Raw genomic sequence first — 27,170 nt, 5'->3', positions numbered from 1 at the left:
CATGCAGACGTAATGGTGCTCTGGTCTGACATTCCCAAATAGCATTCATTCTGTTTGAGAATTCCTTTGTAGGATCTAGTGGTTCTCTCAGAACATTCCAGGGAGACAGCCATACATGACACTGAGGTTGCTCCCTTTGCCCCCAAGACAAGGTCTGTCTCTAGCCCAGGCTGACCTGAACTCACTCTGTAGCCACAGGTTAGTCTTGAACTCAGTGATCCTCCTGAATGCTGGGAATGAAGATGGGAGGCTAGTTGACACACTGAGTTTTAATGTGATGAAACTGGTCTGTAGAAGTTCCTGTGAGCCTGCAGCCTGGTGGTAGTGGCAAGATAACCACCAACCACTATTACAGGTAACCAGAAGCCTAAAGCCAGGCTACTGCTTATGGTACTGCCACCACTGATACCTGTTCAAACAGGTAGCTTTGACTCATGTGATCCTTATTTCAGCCCAAGTGAATGCTCAGGGTAGCTCAAAGATTTTAAGACAAAGAGTTTTAGTGTACAAGGTGAGGTGAGAAAGTGGAAGAACTGGAGACTGTTAACAGGCGGCTAAATACTTTGTGAAGATTAAACCCACTATGTGTAGTCTGGGGGATGAAACGATGTTATAAAAAAGGAGCAGCTGTCTCAACAAATGAACTCATCTTTGAAAAAGTCCTAGCAGATGCTGAATTGAGGCTGATGCAGTGTTGGGGGAGGTGACTAGAAGACTCAAGGTCTTCTGTGCATCTAAAGTTGAGAAGACCATTGGGAGTTTTTCAGGGGAGAAAGTGAAAGTTGTTTAAAAGCTGACATGTGTACTTATAAAAACATCATAGGTATTGCTGTGCTAGTTCCCAGTGGTAAATAGTAAGGCAAGCATTTCCTATCTTCCTTTTCTCAACATCACTAGGTCTGGTAAGGAAGAGCAGGCAGCGCAGCTCTAAGACGACACCTCTACAGCAGTTTTTCCCAGACATGAAAAGAGACAACTTTTGTCAATAAAAGCTTTAGGGATATCTGCACATACAAATTTACATTCAAGGTGGTAGTACTAGTAATTTTGTTTGAGCACAAATGAAGCCAGAGAATTTAAAAACTTCAGAGATGGTCGTGTATTTGGAATTCCTTATCTCGACACAGATCTTGAGAGTGAATCTCTTGATGACAAATACGCAGCTAGTTTGTCCCGGAACTCGTGAAGGTAATTATATTGCTGAAAAAATAAAGACATTGAAATGCACTGTAGAAAACCAGTTAAGAGTAGACCGCATACTAGCAGTTGCTTTTCTGCTTAGTAACATTTAAACTGAGAGTGAGGGGAGTGAGGTGAGGGCTAAGCCAGGAGGTGGTGGCAGGGTCAGAGGTGAGGATGGGCTGGTAAGCATTTGCAGTCTGGGAAGGTTTAGCTTGAAACAAAGATGCATAGTGTGAAAAGCTATTACTTTAAAAGCTTTACACATCTGAAGGTGTGTGAAGTTCAGATCAAAGTCACAGAATCCTTTCTCCCTTGGAGGACAAAGGTTAAAAGAAAAGTGTGTCTAGTCACTATGGGTATTCTTTCTGCTTTCTTCCTCCAAAGTGAAGGAGAAAAGATTTCTTGTAATGATTAGTTTAGTTTAGGCATGGAGCTGGTTGAGGCCTCTTTGCCAGAGAATGTCCAGGCAATCCTAGTTCAGACAGTCATACTAGGGCTGGCTTCTCTCTGTACACACATTTGACCATGGATTTTATTTCAAAGAAAGACTTGAACTTCATAAATTTGAAGCATCATTTGGATTAATACATGGAGTTTTGTTTTCAGTGACTTGGATCCTGTATGGTTATTTTGCCAATGACATGGGAATTGGGTTGCTCGGTGAGCTGATGGGTAGTAACGGTAATTCACATTATAGGACACTATCAATCAGCTTTGTAACGCTTACTGGAGGTAAGGATTCTTTAGCACTGCTCTGATGACCAGTCCTAAAGCTAAGACAGGGTACTTGGGACAGAAAGGCAAGTTAACTATTGAGCTACATAGAAAGTGGGACCTGCTGTCTTTTTGGTGGCAAGATTTTCTAATTGCTACTGCGCTGCTTTTCAAGTGGTAAGGGAAATGTGGACAAGCTCAGTTACCCAGTGAGCAACAGTGAGCCCTGCTCTGCATTTTTTTTTTTTTTTTTTGAGGTAAGATCTCACTCTAGTCCAGGCTGACCTGGACTTCACTATGTAGTCCAAGGGTGGCCTTGAACTTGTGGCGATCCTGCTACCTCTGCCTGCCAAGTGCTGGGATTAAAGGTGTGCACCACCACGCATGGCTTGCTCTGCCTTTGTTTCGCTTTTTCGTTTTTTGAGGTAGGGTCTCACTCTAGCCCAGGCTGACCGGAATTCACTGTGTCCTTTCAGGGTGGCCTTGAACTTACAGTTATCCTACCTCAGCCTCCAAAGTGCTAGGATTAAAGGTGTGCACCACCACGCCTGGTTTGCTCTGCATTTTTATACCACTCATCTTTGCTCAAAGCTTCAGTGGTACAGCAGGGTCTTCTCTTTAGATAACTGGGCTGAAAGCCTACCTAAGAAACTACCAAGGTTATGGTAACCATGTGTGGTGGTTTGATTCAGGCGTCCGCCATAGAGTTAGGTCCTCTGAATGCTAGGTTCCCAGCTGATGGAAATCTGGGAATTAACGCCTCTTGAAAATGGTGTATTGTTGGAGGCAGGCTTATAGGCATTATAGCCAGTTTCCCCATGCCAGTGTTTGGCACACTTTCCTGTTGCTGTTGCCCACCTGATGTTGGCCAGAAGATGATGTCCACCCTCTGCTCATGCCATTGTTTTCCCTGCCATCATGTAGCTTCCCCTCAAGTCTGTAAGCCAAAAGAACCCCCCCCTTTTTTTTCTAAAAGCTGCTCTTAGTTGGGTGTTTTCTGCGAGCAAAGTGAACCTGACTGCAACACCATCTCATCTCGCCAAGTGAAAGAACCCATTCCCAGAACACACTGGGACAAAAGCAGAGCTCCAATAACTCTGGAAGGAGCAAAGCTTTTTTTTTTTTTTTTTTAGTTTCCCAAGGTAGGGTCTCACTCTAGTCCAGTCCAGGCTGACCTGGAATTCACTATGTAGTCTCAGGGTGGCCTCAAACTCATAGTGATCCTCCTACCTCTGCCTCCCGAATGCTGGGATTAAAGGCATGTGCCACCATGCCTGGCTCCAAGTTTTTTTTTTTTTTAATGTCACTTAAAATTCTATGGGCTTTTGCAGATATTTAGGTTGTATTTAAACCTAAGTTAAAAAAGAAGACGGCATGTGTAAATAATGGCGTGCTCTGTAGTTTCACCTCCCACCCACTTGGCTTGTGCCCACTGCTATTTGAAAGAAGCTGCCACTCACTCCTGCAGATGGACCAGCCCAGTGCTTACCTTGATGGTCTGTATAGCTCCGGATCCCCTGACATCCCGCAGGCTGTCTATGGCTTGCTGTGGTGACATTGTGTCACATAGGTACAGGAGGAGACAAGCGGCTACTGAGAATGTCACAGAAAAACAATGTATTATTAAAAGACTAGTTTTGTTTCAAGAAGGGAGACTTGATACTTGGCTGGTTTTGTTGCAGAAGCCTCAGTTCAGTGTAACTGCTAAAAATGAATGGGGCCTTTAGTCTGTGCTTTTGACTATTAAGCTGTGATCTTAAATGACTGGCTGAATGAAAGCTGAACATGGTTCACTGTAACTGATATATAACACAATTTATCCACGAGTGAATTTTAGTATGTTGGTAGATTTGTGCAACCATCACCATGGTCAATTTTAGAACGTCTGAGTCACTTTAAAAAGCAGCTGTAGACCCTTGCTATCATCTCTCTCTCTCTCACCCCATTCACCTCTGCCCTAGAGAATCACAGGTCTATGTTTAGATTCTAGGTATGTTGATTATGGACATTATATATGAAAAACAACAGCTGGGGATATAGCTCAGTGTTAGAGCCCTTCCCTAGCACGTGGGATACCCTCGGTTCAATCTCCAGCCCTGCAGAAAAAGGATTTATGTATATTTGAAAAGGCATCATACAGAAGGTGTTCTTCTGGACTTTTCATTCATGTATTCTAAGTTCACACATACTATGACAGGTCCATTTCTTTTAAGGCTGGATAATAATCCAAGTTGGCAAATTTGCCAGTAACTGAGGATGATTTTGAACTCCTGATCCTCTTGCCTCCTTTTTGGAGTACTGAAATTACAGGCATGTGGCTCCAATTTTGGCTTTATACTTATGCCACTCAAAAATTAAGAATGCAGGGATGCAGAGATGGCTTAGCAGTTAAGGCACTTGCATGTGAAGCCTAAGGACCCATGTTCCATTCTCCAGGTTCCATGTAATCCAGATGCACAAGGTGATGCACGCATCTGGAGTTCAATTGCAGTGGCTGGGTGCCCTAGTGTGCTAATTCTCTCTTAATTTTTTTTAAATAAAAATTAAGAATGCACTGGGCGAGGTGGTGCATGTCTTTAATCCCAGCACTCAGGAGGCAGAGGTAGGAGGATCACTGTGAGTTCGAGGCCAGCATGAGAATACAGAGTGAATTCCAGGTCAACCTGGGCTAGAGTGAGACTCTACCTCAATGCCCCCCCCCCCAAAAAAATGCATGTGCTAAAACTAAATGATATTTTCTAGGGGCCTTTTTTTGAATATGTGTATATTTGTGTGTGGAGGGGGGCTAGAGGTCAGTGCTGAGTGTGAAATGTTGAGTGATCTTCTTGTCTGTACCTCCCCAGTGCTAGAATTATTATAAAACAGTGATAGCAATAGTACCTACATTGGACAATAGTATCTCCATCAGAGTGACAGTTTGTAAAGGGCTCAGAACAGTTTCCGACAAAGTAAGAAAAAGGCTTTTATGTGGGTGCTGGGGAACTGAATTCAGGTACTCATGCTTGAGCCACCTGGTAAGAACCTCTTCAACTGAGATGAGAATCATCTCCCCCTCCCTCCCAACGTAAGAAACACCAAGTTCAAGGCCTACAAGTTTTTGAGTCTTGGCAAACATTTCTGTTACTTCATTTATATTAAATCTTTTTAACATAAAGTCTCATTTAATATAAAATGGGATATGGTCCAGAAACAGGAATTTGCCTAGTTTGAAGTAAAAAAAAAAACAAAACCAAAACCAAAACTTAATAATGAAAATACATTGCTTACCAAGACAAGATCTCCCAAGTCCTCCGTAACAGCTGAAAGGGAAATAGAGTGTTGAGTTCTGTACACTGTCACCCCGTGCCGTTTTAACTATGGACTTAGCTTTCTGTCTGCTACTCACTGCTCTATGGCCTTGCACACAGAGGTAGTATTACTTAACTAATTATCCAAAAGCAAAAGCAAAGTGTGTCTACTTGTTGGGAGGTATTCTGAACCCCTCTAAGGGCCAAGCTAGGCAGGACCTTCTTATTTCTAGCTAAATTCCAAGACCTACATCCGGAAAATAGAGCATGCTAGTAAACAGATAGGAAATGATTTTTTTTCCCCCCCGGAGGTAGGGTCTCACTCTAGTTCAGGCTGACCTGGAATTCACTATGGAGTCTCAGGGTGGCCTTGAACTCACGGTGATCCTCCTACCTCTGCCTCCCAGGTGCTGGGATTAAAAGCGTGTGCCGCCACGCCTGGCTTGGAATTGATTATTTTTACTGAGTTCTTTTGCTCTTTTAGACATACGCTATCCATCCAATAACCCTTAATTTATCTCACTGCATACACAGGATTCGAGCAGGAGCTTAAATCCTGCACCTGTCCTCTGCTAGGGTGGGCTGTGCAAGCTCTCTAGGTGCTGCACCTCTGCCTTTCAACTACGACAGTTATGGCAGCAGTGCCCACATAACGAGAGTGACCGTTTGTGAAGGGCTTAGAATAGAGTTTCCCACAAAGTAAGAAGTGAATGTTAACTGCTATTATCTAGTACTGTGAAGAAATAAGCAGTTCTGTAAAACTGGATTGTTCAGGAAAAATGAGCAGCCCTCCAAGCTGCAAAATCATTCGTTTTAATTCAAACACCCTAAAACAATAAGGATATGAAAAACTCCAGCCATCAGATGCTTTATCTTATAGGAGTCTGAACATTTCAGATATGCAAGATCACCCACCCACAGGTGTGTCATATCGTTTTTTTCTTTGTTTTTGAGGTAGGGTCTCATTCTAGCCCAGGCTGACCTGGAATTCACTATGTAGTCTCAGGGTGGCCTTGAACTCACAGTGATCCTCCGACCTCTGCCTCTGAATGTTGGGATCAAAGGCATGAGCCACCACGCCCGGCTATGTCTGTTCTTTATTCAAATGTTAGGGCATCTGGTTTGTCAGAACTTGCTGGAATAGGGTTTGTTAAATCTCTCTTAACTAGTTTGATCTTTGTATAATATAGGATGCTTTCAAAAACTTATTTGAAAAAAATCATGGAATTGGGTTGAAAAAATGGGCCTAAAAATTGGAAAGTAATTTTTAGCTGCATCCAATGCCATTTTACCTATACTTAGAATTAGGGCTTGGAGATGGCTCAATGGTTAAATGTTGTTGCTTACAAAGCCTGCCAGTTCAGGTCTGATCCCTCAATACCCATGTAAAGTCAGATGCATAAAGTGGTACAGTTATACTCACTTATTCACTCTCTCTTTCTCCTTCCCTCTTTGCCTTTTGCTCCTTCAGTTCACAAATACATACTTTTTTTAAAAAAAAAGAAAAAAAATGAGCCAGGCATGGTGGTGTGCACCTTTATGCCCAGCACTTGAGAGGCAGAGGAAGGAGGGTTGCCCTGAGTTCAAGGTCAGCTTGAGACTACATAGTGAATTCCAGGTTAGCCTGAGCTAGAGTGAAACTCTACCTCAAAAAACAAATAGCTGGGCATAGTGGCACACGCCTTTAGTCCCAGCACTTGGGAGGCAGAGGTAGGAGGATCGCCATGAGTTCAAGGCCAGTCTGGGGCTAGAGAGTGAGTTCTGGGTCAGCCTAAACTAGAGTCAGACTCTATCTTGAAAAGCATCCCCTCCAAAAAAAATGTAAGAAGAAAAAATTAAGCATTAATAACTATTCTGAAAATGTGCCTTTACAATTAGTAGATGAGACAGTACCCTTTTCTCTAAGATGACGGAAGGCTTTCAGGTTTTGCTTTGGGCATTTGTGTGCATGGGGGAATGTGCATGTGTGTCCAGGCTAGAGACCAGTGGTGGGGTGTCTTCCTCAATCCTTTCTTTATTAGCTGAGGCAGTCTCTTACTTGAGTTCAGAGCTGACCAGGTCAGTGAGACCCCGAGCTGGCTTGCCCTGGGAATCCTGCCTCTGCCTCCTGAGCACTGGGATTACTGGTAGCATCATATCTACCTGGCGTTTACATGCGTGCTGGGGATCTGAACTCTGGTCCTTATGCTTATACAGCAAGTGCTTTACTGACCAAGCCATTGCTCTAGCTCTGTCTTGCAGCTCCTTACTGCCTGTTCTGTTAGCTATGGTTCTCTGTGGATGGGTCTGGTTTGGCCACTCTGGCACCAGTGACTTACCTCAGCACTGGCACTGTGGGCATAAGACCCCGAGGATGCAGACTGAAGCAGAGAAGTTGGCTGACCTTGTCTTGTTACTAAGGATCCTGAGACCATGTGGCTGTTTGTGTAGCTTGTACACCTCCACCTCAAACAGCACCGTGCACTTACTATTTGCTACACTGTGGCTCTACACCTGGGACACCTTAGGATTGAAAAGAAACTTAGTTGTGTGTATGTGTAAGTATATGAGTGCACCACGGCCTCTTGTTGCTACAAATGAGCACTTTCTCTATCAGGCTTATGTAGGTGGCTTGAGAATCAAAGGTGGGCCAATAACTGCTGAGCCATCTTCCCAAAGCACGCTGGGCTTTTTGAGGTTTCTAACCATTTGGTTGTGTACTTGTTCCAGGAGAGAGTAAGTGGCTTGCTGGTATATCAAACATGCAGTGAGCACAGTGAGGCCCAGGGCACTTGCTGTGGCCGATGCTCCTTTGCTCTGAGTCTAACTTCTGGAAGGACTGTTTTCTAGGGTGCCATTTGTAGTTGTTGCAATGCTATAATTTGCCTGGTGCTACCCCCACCTACCTTCCTCCAAGCTACTTCTCATTCTTCCACTCACCACTTTTTAGGCCACATTTTGTTTTAAACATTCATAGCAGCTTGTGTTTTCATAGTTGCTCACAAACAAGGAGAGAACCCTTTCATTCTGGTAGCAAGTTCTTACCATCAAGTGTACTTTTCAAGTCATGTTTAATTTAATGTATTTATTTTTGGTTTCTCGAGGTAGGGTCTCATTCTAGCCCAGGCTGACCTGGAATTCACTAAGAAGTCTCAGGGTGGCCTTGAACTGATGGTAATCCTCCTACCTCTGCCTCCCGAGTGCTGGGATTAAAGGTGTGCGCCACCACGCCTGGCCTCAGGAACAGTCTTAAAATATGACTTGCAAGCCAGGCGTGGTGGCGCACGCCCTTAATCCCAGCACTCGGGAGGCAGTGGTAGGAGGATTGAGGCCACCCTGAGACTCCATAGTGAATTCCAGGTCAGCCTGAGCTGCTCTTTGCTTAGGGATTTTTTTTTTTTTAACTGTATTTTTGAGGAATGCAATAGACAGGCTGAGACAGGTAAGTGTGATACCATATAACAAGAATAATGCCCCCCATTTTGGAGGTATAGTGTTTCCCAAATTGCTACTAAAGGCTCAAGACAAAAGCAAAGAAGCGGGAAAAGGCCTATAATCCTGCTCTGAGAATTTGCAAATATGCTTACTGTGTTTACTCTTGACATATGCTTACAGTAAATACCCCAGTGCTTCCTCTGGGCCAGGCACTGGGCTAGTGCTTTCCATGCACTGTCTGGGTCCAAAAACCAGAGGAGGTGGGTGAGAGCTGACTAATGAGAAATCACTTGGCATGTTTCTCGTGTATGGTGCAAAGGAGGACGTACTGGATTAAGGTTTTCCGGTTGTTTTTGAGGCAGATGGCAAGCTCCTCCATGATTTCACAGCAGCTGCCTATGTCAGGAGTCCCTCCATCTGGGATTGGATGATGATGAGTGACAATTCCATACTGTTGGTAGAGGTCCAATAGGTTTGGGACTCTGTATTTTGACAGTTCCCCTCTGGTGCAGAAAACAAATACGTCTTGTATCCCATAGCTCTTTAGTTCCTCTGCAGCAGACAAGATGACACACAGACGCACACACACAAAACACGACAGGTTTAAGCATGGCCGAGAGAGACTGTGGGGCCACATTCTTCATCAGAACCCTACGTGATAATCTGTCAATTTAAAATGTCTATTGGTAACATATGAATCCAAAGTTGGTTAAAATTAAACCTACTCAGTTAATAGCACAAAATGCTTTATATTGACTTTTGCAATAATCCAATTACATTGGTGTTCCTGCACAAAAATTGTGGGATTTTTCTGTAAAAAATTTACTAAAAAACAAATTTAACAATACATAATATTTAAACCCAAGAAGGAACAATAGCACATTTAGAATTTTTTTCTCACAAAATCAACCATTGTATGTAAAATCTCCAGCCACAGCTTTTGTACTCTTCCTCATATCTGCCTTGCCAACACACCATGTATTTACTTTTATGGATTAAGTGTAAGTCTCTAAACAATAAGGCATTTGTTCTATTAAGTCTATATATGCCAGGCTTAGTGGTGCACTCCTTTAGTCCCAGCACTTGGGAGGCTGAGGTAGGACTGCACTGAGTTTCAAGGCCAAACTGGGATTCCAGAATGAGTTCCAGGTCAGCCTGGACTAGAGTGAGACCTTACCTTGAAAAAAAAAAAAAAAACACAACACACAAAACAAAATCTATACTTTTGCTTTTTTTCACTATGATATAAACCAAGAAATACTACTACAGGAGTTCTGTATTATGTACTGAAACTCGTGACAATTTTCATTCTGTATTGTTTGGTTTGGTTTAAAATAAACAATTTGGACTGATTCAGACTCTCCTCCTCCCCTATACATTTATCTATTATAGTACAGTGCTTTTGCAACTGAATGGTGGCTAGTCTAAGCTGAGATATATAACTGCAAAACATATACCTGATGGCAAAGACAAAGCACACAGAAATAAACTATCTCATTAATAATTTACCTTATCATGTTTTCTCTCATATGTGAAATAAGATTATACATATATATTCGTTCATATATATATATATGAAAGTAGAAAGGGGACTAAGTGAGGGGGAGGAAAGGGTCTAAGGAAAGTAGGAAGATAAAAATGAGGGTAATATAGGGGAAGAAAGACAAATGTGTTTTCCTTCCTTGGAATCTAGATTTGAGTCTAGAGGGGGACTATCTAGGGGAGGGAGGAAGAAAAATGTGTGTGGGAGATCAAGAGAGGGGGGTAATGGGGTGAAAATGAGCAAAGAACAATGATGTGTATATAATGAAAATGTCATAACAAATCCCTTAACTGCTAAGCCATCTCTCCAGCCCTCTCATATTTTTATTGGACAGTGTGCTGTCTCTCTGAGCGAGGGTCTTGCTGTATAGCTTAAACTGGCATGGAACTTGAGATCCTCTGACCTCAGCTTCCCAAGTGCTAAGGTAACAGATACCACCATAAATAATTTTCTTTATCCATCAAAGCTGGTCGAATGATAATACATAGGACATATTAAATAATTAATAAAATTTATTTTACGTGCTTTAACTTAAAAATTATTTTATTTTTATTTGAGAGAGAGAGAGAGAAAGAGGGAGAATAGGTGTGCCAGGGCTTCCAGACATCACAAACAAATTCCAGACACATGTGCCACCTTGTGCATCTGGCCCATGTGGGTCCTGGGGAATTGAACCAGGGTCCTTTGGCTTTGCCAGCAAGCGCCTTAACCACTAAGCCAACTCTCCAGCCCTGCTTTAACTTTTAAAATAGAACTGCATAGCTTTCATTTGTGGCTCTCATTATATTTCCTTTTTTCTAAATATTTTATTCTTTATTTGAGAGAAAAAGGCAGTGGGGGGAGGGAGGGGGGGGAAAGGAGGAAGAATGGACACACCAGGGCTTCTAGCCACTATAAACAAACTCCAGACGCATGTGCCACCTTGTGCATCTAGCTTATGTGGGTACTGGGGAATTGAACTTGGGTCCTTAGGCTTCATAGGCAAGCTCCTTAACCACTAAGCCATTTCTCTAGGCCTCTCATTCCATTGGACAGCATTGCAAGTCAGGTTCACATTGCTGGCAGAATACACCTGACCAAGAGCAGCTTGTGGGAAAAAGGTTTAATTTGGCCTACAAACTTGAGGTGCAGCTCCATGATGGCAGGGAAAGTGATGGTATGAACAGAGGGTGGACACCATGTTCTCACCAACATCAGGTGGATACCACAACAGGACAGTGTGCAAGGGGAAACTGGCTATAATACTCAAAAACCTGCTTCCAACAATGCACTACATCCAGGAGGTATTAATTTCCAAATCTCTACCAGAACACCTAAGTTTATGGGGGACCCCTAAATCAAACCCCCACAGACAGAGTGCGCTCTCTCTCTCTGTCTCTGACTGAGGAAGGGTCTTGCTATATAGTTTAAGCTAGCCTGGAACTTGAGATCCTCCTGCCTCAGCTTCCCAAGTGCTGGGGTTACAGGAATCACCACACATGGTCTGCTTTTGATAAAACTATTACATTTAGCCGGGCATGGTGGCATATGCCCTTAATCCCAGCACTCAGGAGGTAGAGGTAGGAGGATCACTGTGAGTTCAAGGCCACCCTGATATTATATAATGAATTCCAGGTCAGCCTGGGCTAGAGTGAGACCCTACCTTAAAAAACCAAAAAGGGGGAAAAATACCAAAAACTATTACATATTTGTAAAAGGATTCAACATGTACTTAACAAACTTAACTATTTGTAGAACACTGGATAATTTGTACTATACAGTGGTTTTCATATTTTCCTAGAGAGGACTTGGAGGACATTCCACAGGAGCTGATGTAGGACAGTCCTGGGTACTCCCAATCAAATGTTTTGATCTGTTTCAAACAATGGATTCCATTACAAAAAACAAGAAAAAAAAAAAAACTTCATAAAAGAGCTGGAAACTTTGTTATTTTTTCAAGGTTGGGTCTCACTGTAGCCCAGGCTGACCTGTAATTCTTTATGTAGTCTTGGTGTGGCCTCAAACCCTTGGCAATCCTACCTCTGCCTCCTGAGTGCTGTGATTAAAGGTGCGTGCCACCACACCTGGCTTGGAAAGTTCTTTTACAGAAGGCATTACATAGTCAGGGAATTCCAAAATGTAGAAGATTTGTCTTAAACCAATGATTTAGACAGCATTCTTCTTATGACTTACATGTTTTCAAAAGGAAATGTCCTACTACAGTCGTGCCTAAAGCAGAATATCTTTATAAGTACTCCAGCTGTAAGTTCAGATATTAGCCCTTTTTATCTTTTTTGGCAGGTCAGAAATAAAGTACATTAAGCAACTGAAATTCCCAAACTACCAGAAAAACGTGTTAAGATTTAAAATTTCTATACCATAGTGATCTTGGTTGGGAGCATGAGGTATTCCAGGTCAGTCAGAATGAAGTACTTTGAAACTTCACATTTGTTAGTATCATATAATATGCAGTTTCAAACTTGGGGTTGCTTGCTAGGGCTTACAGACTTGAGGGGCAGCTCCATGATGGCAGGGAAAGTGATGGTATGAGCATCACTGGAGATGTTATGACTGGAGTTGACAAGGCTGCAGTAAGTACCAACACCGATGGGCATGTTGTGCTCTTTCCCACTTAGGTGCTGACTTTCTACAGCTTCTCTCCAGGATGGACAGTTTCTCTGCAGCCCTGGAGTCTTGGTTTGGGCTTAACTGATATTACCACAGCCAAGTCTTTAAAGGAACAGTATGTTCAAAGATGTGGGCAGTGCAGTATGTCAGTTTCCTGTTTACATACTTTTTTCTCTTGAGGTGATGACACAGTCTACCTATGTATAGCTACAATGTTTATATGTATAACTACAATAAGAAAAGGGAAATCATGTGCAGATAATTGAAGCAACCTCTTCATGGATTAGAAGCTTACAATTTGAAATGTCACAAATATTTATTTTGTATACTGGGAGTATAGTTTGGTCCCTTTGGCAAAGACTTTCAGTTGTTTTCTTTAAACTATTAGTGGGTTTTTCTTATAGTCTACTTACCAGTATCTTTTTGAATATTTCTTCTAACATCTTTAAACTTACAACCTACAAGTAATAATAAAGCAAGTCAAAAAGGTCAGTTTGGGGTCATATATAATCAAGCATATTTAAACACATATATGGTTACTTTGGAAAGTCCACATGATTGATGTATTTTCATTTTGAATATAAAATTTTTAAAATTTTTATTTATTTATTGGGGAGAGAGGTAGGGAGGGAGGGAGAGAGAATGGGTCCTTCAGGGCCTCCAGCCACTGAAAATGAACTCTAGAGGCATACACCGCCTTGTGTATCTGGCTAATGTGGGGCCTGGGAAACTGAACCTGGGTCCTTTGGCTTTGCAGGCAAATGCCTTAACCACTGAGCCATCTTTCCAGCCTCCATTTCTTAGATTCTTTAGTAACTTAGTTGGTTCATAAATTCCAGCAAAGGAACTCCTGACATAGGGTTCTTTAGTCTGTGTGTTTCTACAACAAGCTGCTGGCTGTAGTCTTGCTTTCAGTTGTACCCAGTGTTGGAGTTTAATTTTTTTTTTTCTTTTGGTTTCCTGAGGTAGGGTCTCACTGTAGCCCAGGCTGACTTGGAATTCACTATGTAGTCTCAGGGTGGCCTCGAACTCATGATGATCCTCCTACCTCTGCCTCCTGAGTGCTGGGATTAAAGGTGTGCGCCACCACACCCAGCTCTTGAGTTTTATTAAAATAGGTAAATCAGAAATGTAGCCCCGAATAAAAATCTATATGGGGTGAAGAGTGACTCTATGTTCCTTTATCTATAGCCCACCATGAAGGCTTCCAACTCTCAGAGCCCTGGTATGAGTCTATGCTCAGTGCACTGAATGTTGTGGTGGTGACAGAACTGCCCTAAAGTAGTAACAGGAAGCCAGTTTTGTATTACCTACCTGGAAGAGCACATAAACCAAGAAACTGAGAACAATTCACTCGTGACAGAGGTAGCCTACAAAGAAAAATGCAGCAGGTTTAGTTGACTTTAGTTTTTTTGTGTTTTTTTTTTTAAAAGCTGCAAAAGGAAATTCAGCTTAACCAAGAGTGAATGCCACTGGGCATGGTGGTGCATTCCTTAATCCCAGCACTTGGAAGGAGGAGGTAGAAGTGCCATGAGTTTGAGGGCACCCTGAGACTACGTGGTGAATTCCAGGTCAGCCCAGGCAAGAGTGAGACCCCACTTCAAAAAACCAAAAATTGGGGGGCTGCAGAGATGGCTTAGTGGTTCTGGCATTTGTCTGCAAAGCCAAAGGATCCTGGTTCGACTCTCTAGGACCCACCTAAGTCAGATGCACAAGGGGGCACATGCATCTGGAGTCTGTTTGCAATGGCTGGAGGCCCTGGCGCACACATTCTCTCTTTCTCTCTGCCTCTCTCAAATAAGTAAATAAAATATATTTTAAAAAACAAAAACAAAAAGAGTGACTGCCACTGAATAAGTTACAGAAGTCACAAAACACCAATTCCTAGTTAAAGAGGTAGGGCATAGAAAGGCCTAGAAGACTGGAAGTTTAAAAACAGGAACTTATTCCAATTTAAATCTTAAAATAGATTAACTTAAACTTACCTCACAGGTTGAACAATTCCTAGATTGCCAACAGGTAGGGCCCTGTGGTATGTTACTGGAGATACTTCATATTAAAGGTTGAGTGATAAAATGCTTGGAAGCAGATATTTTCCAAATTTCAGAATTTAGGGAATTTGAAATACAAGCATAAGACTTTCCCAGCTAAGCATCCCAATCTGAATATTCAAAATCCAAAATGCTCAAAAATAAAAAACCTTTTTGGCAGTCAGTGTGATGCTCAAGAAGTTTTGGATTGGGGGGTGTTTCAGACTAGAGGGATTCAACCTGTAGTAACCTTAGATCAGCAAGCTGAATATGCCTGTGGTTGTTTGAATGTATGTCTCCCCAAAGACCCAGGTGTTTGACTAAAGCTAGTCTTCAGCTGCCTGGCTGCAGGAGGTGTCAGTGGGGGCACATCTGAGTTCCAGGCCAAAGGCAAGGGGAGAGGTCTGAGCTCGGCTGGAACCCTGTTGTTTTGCTGCTTGTGGCGCTGGCTGTTTGGTGGTGTCTTTGCTTGGATTTATGAATGGGAGCCAGATTCTTCTGCCATCGGTGGAACTCCCCCTTGGATCTGTAAGCTTCAAACACAGCCCTCCTCCTATAAACTCTGTCTGAGTTGGATGTTCATCTCAGCAACGTGAAGCTGACTACAACAATGACCATCTGAACATTCCATTTTAGCATTCACTTTACATTACTATTTTAAGCTTTTTTGGGTAGGATTGCTTTACAGATATAACTTTGCATGATGAAAATGACAGGCTACCCATTTGTTATTATTATGAGTTTAATTAAGGTGAAATATTTAAAAAGAATCACAGTTCTAGTTACAACACTCAGGGACAGAGGCTGGTCCTGTCTGCCAATCAGGAGATAAGTTGAAAGGAAAATAGGAAGCATCATGCTAATAACATTTGGGATTAAAAATTAAGTTTTTGAGCTTAAATAGGAACCATATTAAGGGGATAATAGAAGGTAATATTATTTGATAGCAGGATAAAAAAAATTAAGACACAATAGTTACACTATTCCCTTACTCTTTAGAGAATGGTACTTTCTAAAAGATTAGAACTTTTTACCCCTCAGTGCTGGGATTGAACCCGGGGCTTTGGGCCCAAGAGTCAACTGCTCCATTATGAAGCTATACCCCCAGTGATATTATTACATTTTTAGAGATGAGTGAAAGCACCCGAGCTGGTTGTAGAGAAGCTGGCATAACTAGGAAGTCGATATTATGGAAAAATTCTTTTTGGTTCTTGTTACGGTGATTTTTGACTGTCAACCAGCATGCTTCTGGGGTGTCTGTGGGGATGCTTCCTGAGGGCTCTGACCTAATGAACACTTTAATCACTTCATGGATTCTGAAGACTATCAGGAGGAGGTAGAACTGAGGAAGGTGGGCGTGGCTGGTGGAAGTAGGTCACTGTGGGCTTATCCCTGGGGACTAATCTTGCCTTGGCCCTCTCCTGTTACTGTTCTCTGCTTCCTGACCACTATGCTGTGATCTGGTCTGCTCTGCCCTGCCCTCTCTGTCATGAGTGACTGAAACCTCTGCAATGGTGAGCCACAATAAATCTTCCCTCCCTTAACTTGTTTGTGTCAGGTATGTTAATATTGGGTGAGTGACAAGAACACTGACAGATATTATGTTGCTGTAGCTTTTATCTTAAAGAGTTCACTATTCAGATGTAGTACTATGAAAATAGTCCTTAGTACTATCTAAGATTGAGCTTAACAATAAATGATTAAACATCTTATCCTATTCTTATTGTACATTTCTTTTATTGTAAAAAATATATATAAATTTTGCTAGGAGACAATTTCAAAGTCCTACCTGTACTCTTTACTTGCTTTTACTAACCTTTTTTTCAATGTCTAAAGAAGGATTTTAAAAGACAACTTCTATATTATAGATAGTGAATAAATCATGGGGTTAGAAACTCATCCCTTAAGGATTAAAGTTCTATAATCAGCAGAAGATAATACTTAACATTTCAATTGTGTGTATTACCTTGTACAAATACTATGATATAGCAACAAATATATTAGCTCACCATTGATCACAAATATATTAGCTCACCAATGATCAGAAATGCTAACGTACCATGAAATCTGAATTGGAGTTTGTTCATCTTCAATAGGCTCTTCGTCTGAGGAATCAAACTCACTTGCTTGAATTGAAATAGGCTTCAAAAGAAACATGTGAAATTACTGTAGAGGATATTTTCATATAGTTTTAATATAGCTAATCCATGTTTACAAAGCCACAGGTTTCATATTTACAGTTTAGTCATTCAGTCATTGGAACTATGAGAGAGAGAGAGAGAGAGAGAGAGAGAGAGAGAGAGAGAGAGAGAGAGAGAGGGAGAGAGAGAGGGAGAGGGGGCAGTGTCAATAATAAATGATTACCATTTCATTAGTCACAGCACTGCAGAGTAGAAAGAATTGTACTGGTAGCCAGCCAACCAACTTTCTGGAACTGGCTCTGGATTAACCTCAGACAAGCTACTTTCAGTTTATCCTGGATCTCGGGTTTCCTTGACTGTGAAGTGAGATTTGGCCACTCACTCACACACAATGCTTGGACTCCTCCCTTTGCTACACTGTGGAGATGCAGAGATCTCCATGGCCTCTACTCTACCTTCAGTGTAGTTGGAAAGATTATATGTGCGAGATTTCAGGAGGCTTTAGTGCTAACATGGCATCAGAAACCATGTGCCGCAGACCAGGGAAGAGAACAGCTGATCATTCAGGGAGCTGCAGAGGGCTTCACAGGAAGCTTAAGATGGCTTTTGAAGGAAAAGCAGAAGTTTCCAGGTAGACAGGGACTTAAAGCAATTTGCCAACTTGTAAAGTAACTTTGCTCATCCCATTTCTGAACAGAGCCCTATACAGCCTAGTTGTTTGTGGGAGGAAGTGCACATGAGTCTGCCCACTCCCAATGTTGAGTCTCTGGATTAGTAAGGTTGAGGTGGCCCTGGTGTGCCCATCTCAGGAGTTGGGCCTCAATGTTGGAGGGAGTACTTTTTTCCACATGGACGACTTCTAAGCAGTCAAAAAGTTACCCTTTCCCACTCCCTAGTTTGAACTGAGAACTGATGTTGGAACAACAGAAACTAAATGTCAGTTTTACTAAGTGTCAAATGGAAGATGTAGGTTAAAACAGAAGTGTGCTTTCCACTTCTTCACCCCAGAATTTGACAGATTTATTGACAAAAGTCACAGACAGTGATGGACAACTTAGGACTCCTGTGTGTCAAAGTGAACCAGGAAGCACCCTTGGAAGACAGGTAGATTTGGAGAGAGGAGGGAAGAGAAGATTGAGCCACGTGTGTTCAGTTCCTCTAACCCCAGGGATCAGATGGCTTACTCTTCCTTGCAGGGGACAAGTTGAGTTACTGGGGAGGAGTGAAGGACAGCTGATGTCCTCTACTAGGGAAAGGGATTAGCAAGTGTCAATGGCCTAATGCCCTGCCTGGCTGGGAGTTCTATTCTATAATGGTCTTACATGACAAGAGACTTAAGACTATGGATTGGAATTGCTTTGGTTCTCACTAAAATACTAAAATCAACGGATCCCGAAGGAAGCCTTTCAATGGGGTGTCCACCATGGGGGTAGGTAATATTGGTCAGGTGGCACTTCAGTTCCTTTCCAGGATCCACTTTTTCTTTCTATTTATTGGGGGGGGGGGAGAAGGGAGAGGGAGAGAGGGAGGGAGGGAGTAGAGAATAGGTGTGCCAGGACCTCTAGCCTCTGAAAACGAACTCCACATGCATGTGCCACCTTGTACATCTGGCTTTACGTGGGTCCTGGGGAGTCAAACCTGGGTCCTTTGGCTTTGTCGGCAAGCGCCTTAATGGCTAAGCCATCTCTCGAGCTCCCTCTTTTTTCTTTAAAGCAATTTTGATGCAGTAAGATTTTCAGCTGTGCAGATGGCCATGCACAGTCCCTCATCCAGGCAGGCACACATCCCAACAGGCTAGACGGTTCTGAACCTCACGAAATGGGATGCAGGGTCAAGGGGCCCTAGGGGGATGGTGGCAGTCGTGACGCCGTCCACACCCAGGGGATACAGCAACCTTCATGACTTTGCCCGGTCCCTTGCGGGCTGTGGCATCACGTCCAGTGCTAGGCGGAGACACGGGGGTTGGTCCTCTCAGACAGGGATGTCAAGAGGCCTGAGATCCCGCAGGCGACGGGTGACAGCGAAATCCGACGACCCCTCGTCCGCCCCGGACCCTGCTCGAGGGCGGGGAACAGCCCTCCCAGTCGCCCGGGCCGGGAGAGCGCCGCCTCCCGACCCACGGGACGGACGGTTACGGCGCGAGTCATGCAGCCGGCGGGCCCAGGCTGCCCGCCCAGCCCAGGAACTGGCCTCCGGGACAGCACTCGTTCCTGCGGCTGGTCCTCCTAAGCCCGAGTTCGCCCGACTCACCGGCTTCATCGCAGGCCGCCGCACGCAGACACCAGCGCCGCCTCCCTTCGCAGCCCCCAGCGCCTCAGCCCGGGCCCGCGCCGAGCCCGCCCCTCCACTCAACTCATTGGTACATTCGTCTGTGAGGCGGGCGCGGCGTCTTCAGGCAGCCAATCAGATCCTCGCGCTGGTTGTTACTCCGCCTCCGGTTGCCCTGGCTCAGCCTCTAACCGCTCATTGGTTTCTAGGAGGTCTTTGAAAGACGCGCGGGAGGCGGTCCCTGTAGAACGCGGATTGGCTGGGAGTCTCCACCCCGCCGCCAGTTGGGAGCGCCGAAGGGGACAGGGGGCGGGGCCAAAGCCTGTGCCCCAAGCGCTTTGGCACGGCTTGCGGGAGAGGTGTGAGTGAGTCATTCCAGTGCAGGGAGTGTGTTGACTGTTCTAATAAATTACTTATTTGTATGTAAGTATGCGTGTATGTGCTCTCGGGAGTTCACATGGACGAAATCAGAGGACAACCTCAGAGTGCTTCCTTCTTTCTCTAATTCCCTCCTTCCTTCCTCTTTTTTTTTTTTTGGCGGGGGTGGGGTAGGTGGGGAAGGTTTCGAGGTAGGGTCTCATTCTAACTCAGGCTGACTTGGAATTCACTCTATAGTCTCCGGGTGGCCTCGAACTCACGGTGATCTACCTACCTCTGCCTCCCGAGTGCTGGGATTAAAGGCATGTGCCAGCCACACCTGGCTTTTGTGTGTGTGTGTGTGTGTGTGTGTGTGTGTGTGTGTGTGTGTGTATTTGAGGTAGGGTCTCCCTCTAGCCCAGGCTGACCTGAAAACCGCTCTGTAGTGTCAGGCTGGCCTCGAACTCATAGCAGTCCTGCCTACCTCTGCCTCCTGGGTGCTGGAAATAAAGGTGTGTGCCACAAGCGTGACCTTCAACCTCCTTTGAGAACGGGTCTCCCTCTATTACAGGGGCTGCTTGAGAACTTCGAGATGCTCTGACTCTGCTTCCACCAATTACAGACACGTGTGCCACTTTGTGTCCCGCTTTATATGGGCATCGAGGAGGTTTGAACTCGGGTCATCAAGTGCCTTTAATCACTGGGATTTCCCCACCCCTATATTATTTTAATTTTTAAATGAGGGGTGACTGGTGCTTGGGACTTCTGCACCGGAAGCATTTACATGGCAAGCATCACATAGAGCAACAGAGTACATGTATATTTTCTTCATTTGAAAGAGAGAGAGAGAGGTAGAGAGAGAGAATGGGCATGCCAGGGCCTCTAGCCACTGCAAACGAACTCCAGAGTTATGTGCTCCCTTGTACATCTGGCTTTTGTGGGTCCTGGGGAACCGAAGCAGGGTCCTTAGGCTTAGGAAACAAACACCTTAACCCCTAAGCCATTTACCCAGCCCTACATGTATATTTTATTTTATTTATTTATTTTTTAATTTATTAATTTTATTATAAATTTATAAAATGAAAAAAATAAAACAGCATATGTGTTATTTCTAGTCAGTATCATAATGGAGTATTGTCCAATAGGTCTTTAATTTCTTTGAGGGGGAAATTTAAGTCTTGTTTTCAGTTTCATTAGTATGTTCATGTTAACTTGCGTATTTATATATATATATATATATATATATATATTCATATTCTCAAGGTTTACAGTTTTATTGCTGTGTAAGACATTGAACAATTTATCTATCCTAGTTACATTTAATGTCTAAAAAATATCCAGTTCCTCTAAACTACACCTGTGAACCAGTGTCACCAAGGGATGACTTCTCTAAAAAATGAGATAATAAGAAGTCATCCTTGTGTATTTGAATAACATTTTTAACTTTTTTTTTGAGAATCATTTCTTTCTTTTTTTTCTCAATTTTATTAAACATTTTCCATGATTATAAAAAATATCCCATGGTAATATCCCCTCTCCCCTTTCCCCTTTGAAATTCCCTTCTCCATTGCATCCACTCCCCATCTCAATAAGTCTCTCCTCTATTTGGATGCCATGTCCTACATATATTTTAAATACTTGATATTTAATGTCAGGATCTACACAAGTCAGTAGATCAATCTTCCTTTTCACAAAGTGATAAATAATGCCAGGTGGGTCTACAGTGGAGGGCATCTACATGATAGCTGTAATCTTCTAAAAATCTTTTCATTGACAGTTTTCATACATGAGCACACATGAGCACAATCACCTCCGGTAATCTTCCCAAGTCATCCATGGAACCCCTTTTTATTTCCAACTAGTCCCACTTCCACTTTGATACCAGTTGTTTTTTTTTTTTCTTTTGCCCTCCTCCCCATCCATGATGGTACCAAACTGCCTGTATTTACTGAAAAGAAAACTAATAAATTAAATTAAAAAAAATAAATAATAAAAATAAATAAATAAACAACAATAATACAACACACACACACAAGCCAATCGAGGGCTGGAGAGATGGCTTAGCAATTAAGGCATTTGCCTGCAAAGCCAAAGGATCCCATCCTGGTTCCACTCTCCAGGATCCACTTAAGCCAGATGCACAAGGGGGTGCATGCATCTGGACTTTGTCTGCAGTGGCTGGAGGCCCTGGCCTGTTGTGCGCATTCTCTCCTTCTCTCTGTATCCTCCTCCTCCTTCTCCTCCTTGTCTCTCTCTTGCAAAAAAAAAAAAAAAAAAATCGAAATGGACCTTCTAAAAATATATTTATCAGGTCAGAAAGTCAGTCACTCTGAGGGCTTCACAGCTGATTTTAGGAGCGTTCATTAGCAAACTGAAAGTGCTCATTAAACATCTAAATGTATTTCTACCTGGGGACTGTCTCTTTTCATGTTATCTCCCTTTTCCCTGTAGCTGTAATAGGTAAAAATCAGAGTAAAACTCATCAGTTATGGATACTAGTTTTTTCATGCTGAGTTTACATTCGAATTCACCCACTGGTTGCACAAACCAAGAACACTGTATCTGTTGTGCAGCTTTTTCTATTGAGACCATCTTCCTAGGGTTTATGAAATTACAAGTGCATGATATTTTGCATCAACCTTTATTATTCACACATCACAAAACATTCTTTGTCTCTCTCTGTCAGTGTGTTTCCCTCTCTGCTTGCAAGTTAATAAAGATAGTTTTTTAAAACCACAAAGCTTTTTTAAAAATTATTTTTATTTTTGAGGGGGGGGGAGAGAGGGAGGGAGGGAGAGAGTGGGCATGCACCCCCTGTGGTGAATGTGTGACATTGCATGCTTGCATGGCAGGGCATCTGGTTACACGGGACCTGAAGGTTTGAACATGAGTTCTTAGACTTCGCAGGCAAGTGTGTTAATGGCTAAGCCATTTCTCCAGTTTGACAATGCTATTTTTATAGTATGTTTTTCTCACGAAAAAATGATTTCTATGTCTATAGTGAATGTCTATAGTAACTGTAGCATTTCTATGTCTATGGTGAATGTCTATAGTAACTGCAGCATTTCTACGTCTATAGGGAATGTCTATAGTAACTGTAGCATTTCTATGGCAAGTACTCTAGTTGCCAGGCAAGAGTCTGGCTGGAGGGTAGGAGGTGGCAGGAGTACAGGAGGGCTGAAGAAATGACTGGGTGGTAGATGGCTTCTCTCCCAGTTAAACATTGCTCTTCGCTGGAAAACATATAACTTTCCCTCTTCCACTTGGAGGAAAGAGCAAGGCAAACTTCACATTTTTGATAGGCCCAAACCCATCTTTGGGTATTTGGGGACCTTTCCCCCCCTGCCAACTAGAAGACAGAACAGAACCCAAAGGCTCAACCTGAGCTGTGAGGTTTTTTTTCCCCCTCTCATTTTAGCTTGCAGTGGCCCAAAGCAACCAGATGAGCCTAGTCTTCTGGGGTTTGATCTGTCATGGTAAGTTCCACAGGGAACACATAATTCATAGCATGCAGCACTGCAGCTGCTGTTTAACATCCAGGGTAATTCCATAGCCATCCAGGCATTATAATTTCACCACCTTCTGCCTCTTCAGTCTTCCCTTTTTTCTCAGGGATGCTTTGTCATACTTCAGTGAGTCCAGGCTGAACCAGAGCATCTCACTTCTGATATCAACAGTAGGGAGATTCCCTCTGCCTACCTCTAGATGTGATGACTCACCAGCATCACCAGGACTCAGCAGTTCTGTTTCACTCATGGCTGTAATTTATCAGAGCAAGGGACATCAAGCAACAGTTAAGGGTTGTGACAACTAGTGTGCAAAGTTGTCTATTAGAGAAACTCAACAGAGACTCAATGACCATGGTTTTATTGGGGTCTGGATACGCAGGCACCCGTTGCCCAGGATGCATTAACATTTCAGATTCCCAATGTGAAAGCAGGTATTCAGCATAAGCCATGTTGTCTGCACAGGAAGTTTAGGCACAACGAGCCCTTCTTATCCAAGAATGGTATGTTGGCAGAGGGGTGGGAGGGGGCTTGAGGATCCTACCATCTAGTCCTGCTTGCTGGGCTCTTCTGCTCTGTTGCTGTGGTGGTATTATACCAGCTTCTTGCTCCTGCCATGCTTTCCCCACTAAGATGGGCTCCTCCCTCTGGAGCTGTAAGCTGAATTAAACTCTTTCCATCCCTGCGTTGATCTGGATTTCTTTACAGCAAGAAAGTAACTGATACAGAAAATAAGTACTGAGAAGTGGGGCTATTGCTTAAGTAAACCTAGCTATGTGGTACTTAATCTTTTGGAATTGGTTTGCTAGAGGAATATGGAAGGATTTATAAATTTGGACTAGGAAAGCCTTATAAATGCTGTAAGAAGAGCAGAAGGTTGACAGAAATGTGGACTGTGGTGGCTCAGTTCGTGTTGAGGTATTAGAGGGGTGAAGGACTAGTGGGAACTGGGCTAGAAGCAATTTATGTGATCTGCTGGCTGCATTCTTCCCATATCATGAGAACTTGAGTCAAGTTAGACCGAAATGCAGAACTGAAAGATAGGAAAACTGGGCAGTTTGGCACAGAAGAAGAAGTTTCAAGTCCCAGGCTCAGACTGCAGCTACTCTCAATGTAATTGTTATAGAGATTACCATCATTAAAGATGAGCCAGCTATGGGCTGGGGTGATGGCTCAGAGGTTAAAGGTGCTTGCTTGCACAGCCTGATAGCCCAGGTTTGAATCCCCAGTGCCCATGTAAAGCCAGATGCCCAAAGTGGCACATGCGGCTGGGATTCATTTGCAGTGGAAAGAGGTCCTGGCGGGCCCATTCTTACTCTATCTCCCTCCCTCCCTCGTTTCCTCCCTCCCTCTCTCTCTGCTTGCAAATAAATAAATAAATGTATTAAAACAAAGATTAACTATCACTGTCTATCATGTTTTTTTTTCCTTATTTTCTTTTTACAACCTTTTTTTCTTTTTTCAAGGGTCTCACTCTAGCCCAGATTTATAACCCTTTTAAAACATATAGAGACCTTTCAGCTTATGAACCCCCACAAAATAAGCTTTAGAATGTGATTTGCTGACCATGGCCTAAAGCAAATTACTTAGCCATTTCTACTACAAGGGGACAAGAAGATGAAATCCATCATCTCTGGGGACAGCATCAAAGGCTGCTGTGTTTAACAGAGCCCATCACTTAGAAATGCTCAATCTCTACTAACTCGTCTTCAACACCATTACGGTTTTCTGAACACAAATCTCAGGCTTGCTTTCCATTTTTTCTGTTGCTTTACATGCAAACAAAGATAGAAGGTGGGTGCTTAACATCATTTTCCCTCATTCTGTAATGTGATTCTTTTCCTTATACCTCTCTGGTCCCGGATGCTAACTAAGCCTTTGCCATTCTTCAAGTTCCAGTAAAAGCCTCAAGTTGACACAGAGGAATGGCTAGGCACGCAAGCTCCCGGCTCTTCCACGTAGATGCCATCAGATCTTGGAGTGATGGGATCTTGATTCCCTCTTTGTGCTTCTCAGCCGCTTCATCTCTACAACAGAGGACAATAATATTGCTAGCAGAAGAATCAAATTACTGTCTCGCTCTTTGTCATTGCGCCCAAGCAGCTGTTGCCAAGATGAGGCTGAATCCCTGCTTCCCAGCCAGTCACTGGCTGTCAGAACCTCATTAAAGTGGATGGTGATGCAAACTTCACACTTTCTATAGGAAGTGGATGGCTGCAGAAGTTGCTGCTGGTGTTCTAGGAGAAGAGTGGTCGGAACTGGTGGCGGGACTGACAAATGAGGTTTCCCCAGGAAGCACAGTGTCTTGACCCATGGCCAAGGGCATCGGCTATTGATTAAGAGACATTCATTTTACAGACCAAAGAGAACTGGAGAGAGAAGGTGCAAGCATTGTGAATGCCAATATGGGTGTTCTCAACTTGTTAATTATATTTTAAAAAAAAAAAAAGAAAGAAAGGGGCTGGAGAGATAGTTTAGCCATTAAGGTGCTTGCCAAAGGACCCACATTTGACTCTCCAGATCCCATGTAAACCAGACATAAAAAGGGGAGGCAAGTGCGAGGTTGCATGTGTCCACTAGGTGCAGTAAGTGTCTGGTTTGATTACTTTGGCTGAGGTCCTGGTGTGCCAATTCTTTTCCCTACCTGCCTCTAAAATAAACTAAAAAAGAAAAAGTCCCCATAGCCTAATTCCCCACCCGATTCCATGGTCTAAAATCCAAAATCTCACTTGAGACTCAAGGGAGTCTTTTAGCTGTGACTCTTGTGAATCAAAATACAAATTATGTGCTTCCAACATATAATGGCACAGAGTAAACATTCCACTCAATATGTGAGGAATGGGGACATAGCAAGGAAAGACTGGAGCAAAACAAGACAGAAATCCATTAGGGTGAACACCACATCTTATTTATTTATTTTCATAATTTTTATTAACATTTTCCATAATTATAAAAAATATCCCATGGTAATACCTCCCACCACCCACACTTTCCCCTTTGAAATTCCATTCTTCATCATATTACCTCCCCATCTCAATCATTGTACTTACATATATACAATACCAACCTATTAAGTACCCTCCTCGCTTCCTTTCTCTTCCCTTTATGTCTCCTTTTCAACTTACTGGCCTCTGCTACTAAGTATTTTCCTTCTCACGCAGAGAAGCCCAATCATCTGTAGCTAGGATCCACATATGAGGGAGAACATGTGGTGCTTGGCTTTCTGGGCCTGGGTTACTTCACTTAGTATAATCCTTTCCAGGTCCATCCATTTTTCTGCAAATTTTATAACTTCATTTTTCTTTACCGCTGAGTAGAACTCCATTGTATAAATGTGCCACATCTTCATTATCCACTCATTAGTTGAGGGACATCTAGGCTGGTTCCATTTCCCAGCTATTATAAATTGAGCAGCAATAAACATGGTTGAGCACGTACTCCTAAGGAAATGAGATGAGTCCTTAGGATATATGCCTAGGAGTGCTACAGCTGGGTCATATGGTAGATCAATCTTTAGCTGTTTTAGGAACCTCCACACCGATTTCCACAATGGCTGGACCAGATTGCATTCCCACCATCAGTGTAGAAGGGTTCCTCTTTTTCCAAATCCCCCCAACATTTATGATCATTTGTTTTCATGATGGTGGCCAATCTGACAGGAGTGAGATGGAATCTCAATGTAGTTTTAATCTGCATTTCCCTGATGACTAGAACGTAGAACTTTTTTTTTAGATGCTTATATGCCATTCATATTTCTTCCTTTGAGAATGCTCTATTTAGCTCCATTGCCCATTTTTTGATTGGCTTGTTTGATTTCTTATTAGTTAACTTTTTGAGTTCTTTGTATATCCTAGATATTAATCCTCTATCAGATATATAGCTGGAGAAGATTTTTTTCCCATTCTGTAGGTTGCCTCTTTGCTTTTTTCACTGTGTCCTTTGCAGTGCAAAATTTTTGTAATTTCATGAGGTCCCAGTGATTAATTTGTGGTTTTATTGCCTGAGCAATTGGGGTTGTATTCAGAAAGTCTTTGCCAAGACCAATATGTTTTCCTCTAGCAGTTTCAGAGTTTCAGGGCTGATGTTAAGGTCTTTAATCCATTTGGACTTAATTCTTGTGC

At 43.0% G+C, this 27,170-nt stretch overlaps 1 protein-coding gene across 2 annotated transcripts; it reads right to left on the bottom strand.

Annotated features, from left to right (window-relative positions):
* Positions 1-977: 977 nt before the first annotated feature.
* Positions 978-19,240, bottom strand: Cdkn3 (cyclin dependent kinase inhibitor 3). 2 transcript variants are annotated; one of them, XM_004649199.2, is made up of 8 exons: positions 19,169-19,240; positions 16,837-16,919; positions 14,062-14,117; positions 13,161-13,205; positions 8,927-9,149; positions 5,164-5,195; positions 3,386-3,489; positions 978-1,200 (listed from the first exon to the last, which is right to left on the bottom strand). In XM_004649199.2, exons 1-8 carry the CDS (start codon positions 19,175-19,177, stop codon positions 1,114-1,116), a joined length of 639 nt encoding a protein of 212 aa, XP_004649256.2. In that variant the 5' UTR covers positions 19,178-19,240; the 3' UTR covers positions 978-1,113. The 2 variants fall into 2 exon arrangements, with proteins under 2 accessions (XP_004649256.2, XP_004649257.2); XM_004649200.2 differs by having other exon boundaries at positions 3,386-3,486.
* Between the last annotated feature and the right edge of the window lie 7,930 nt (positions 19,241-27,170).

This window comes from Jaculus jaculus, chromosome 7, assembly GCF_020740685.1.
Source record: "Jaculus jaculus isolate mJacJac1 chromosome 7, mJacJac1.mat.Y.cur, whole genome shotgun sequence".
NCBI classification, from domain to species: Eukaryota; Metazoa; Chordata; class Mammalia; order Rodentia; family Dipodidae; genus Jaculus; species Jaculus jaculus.
This window is presented reverse-complemented; position numbering and strand designations above follow the sequence as displayed.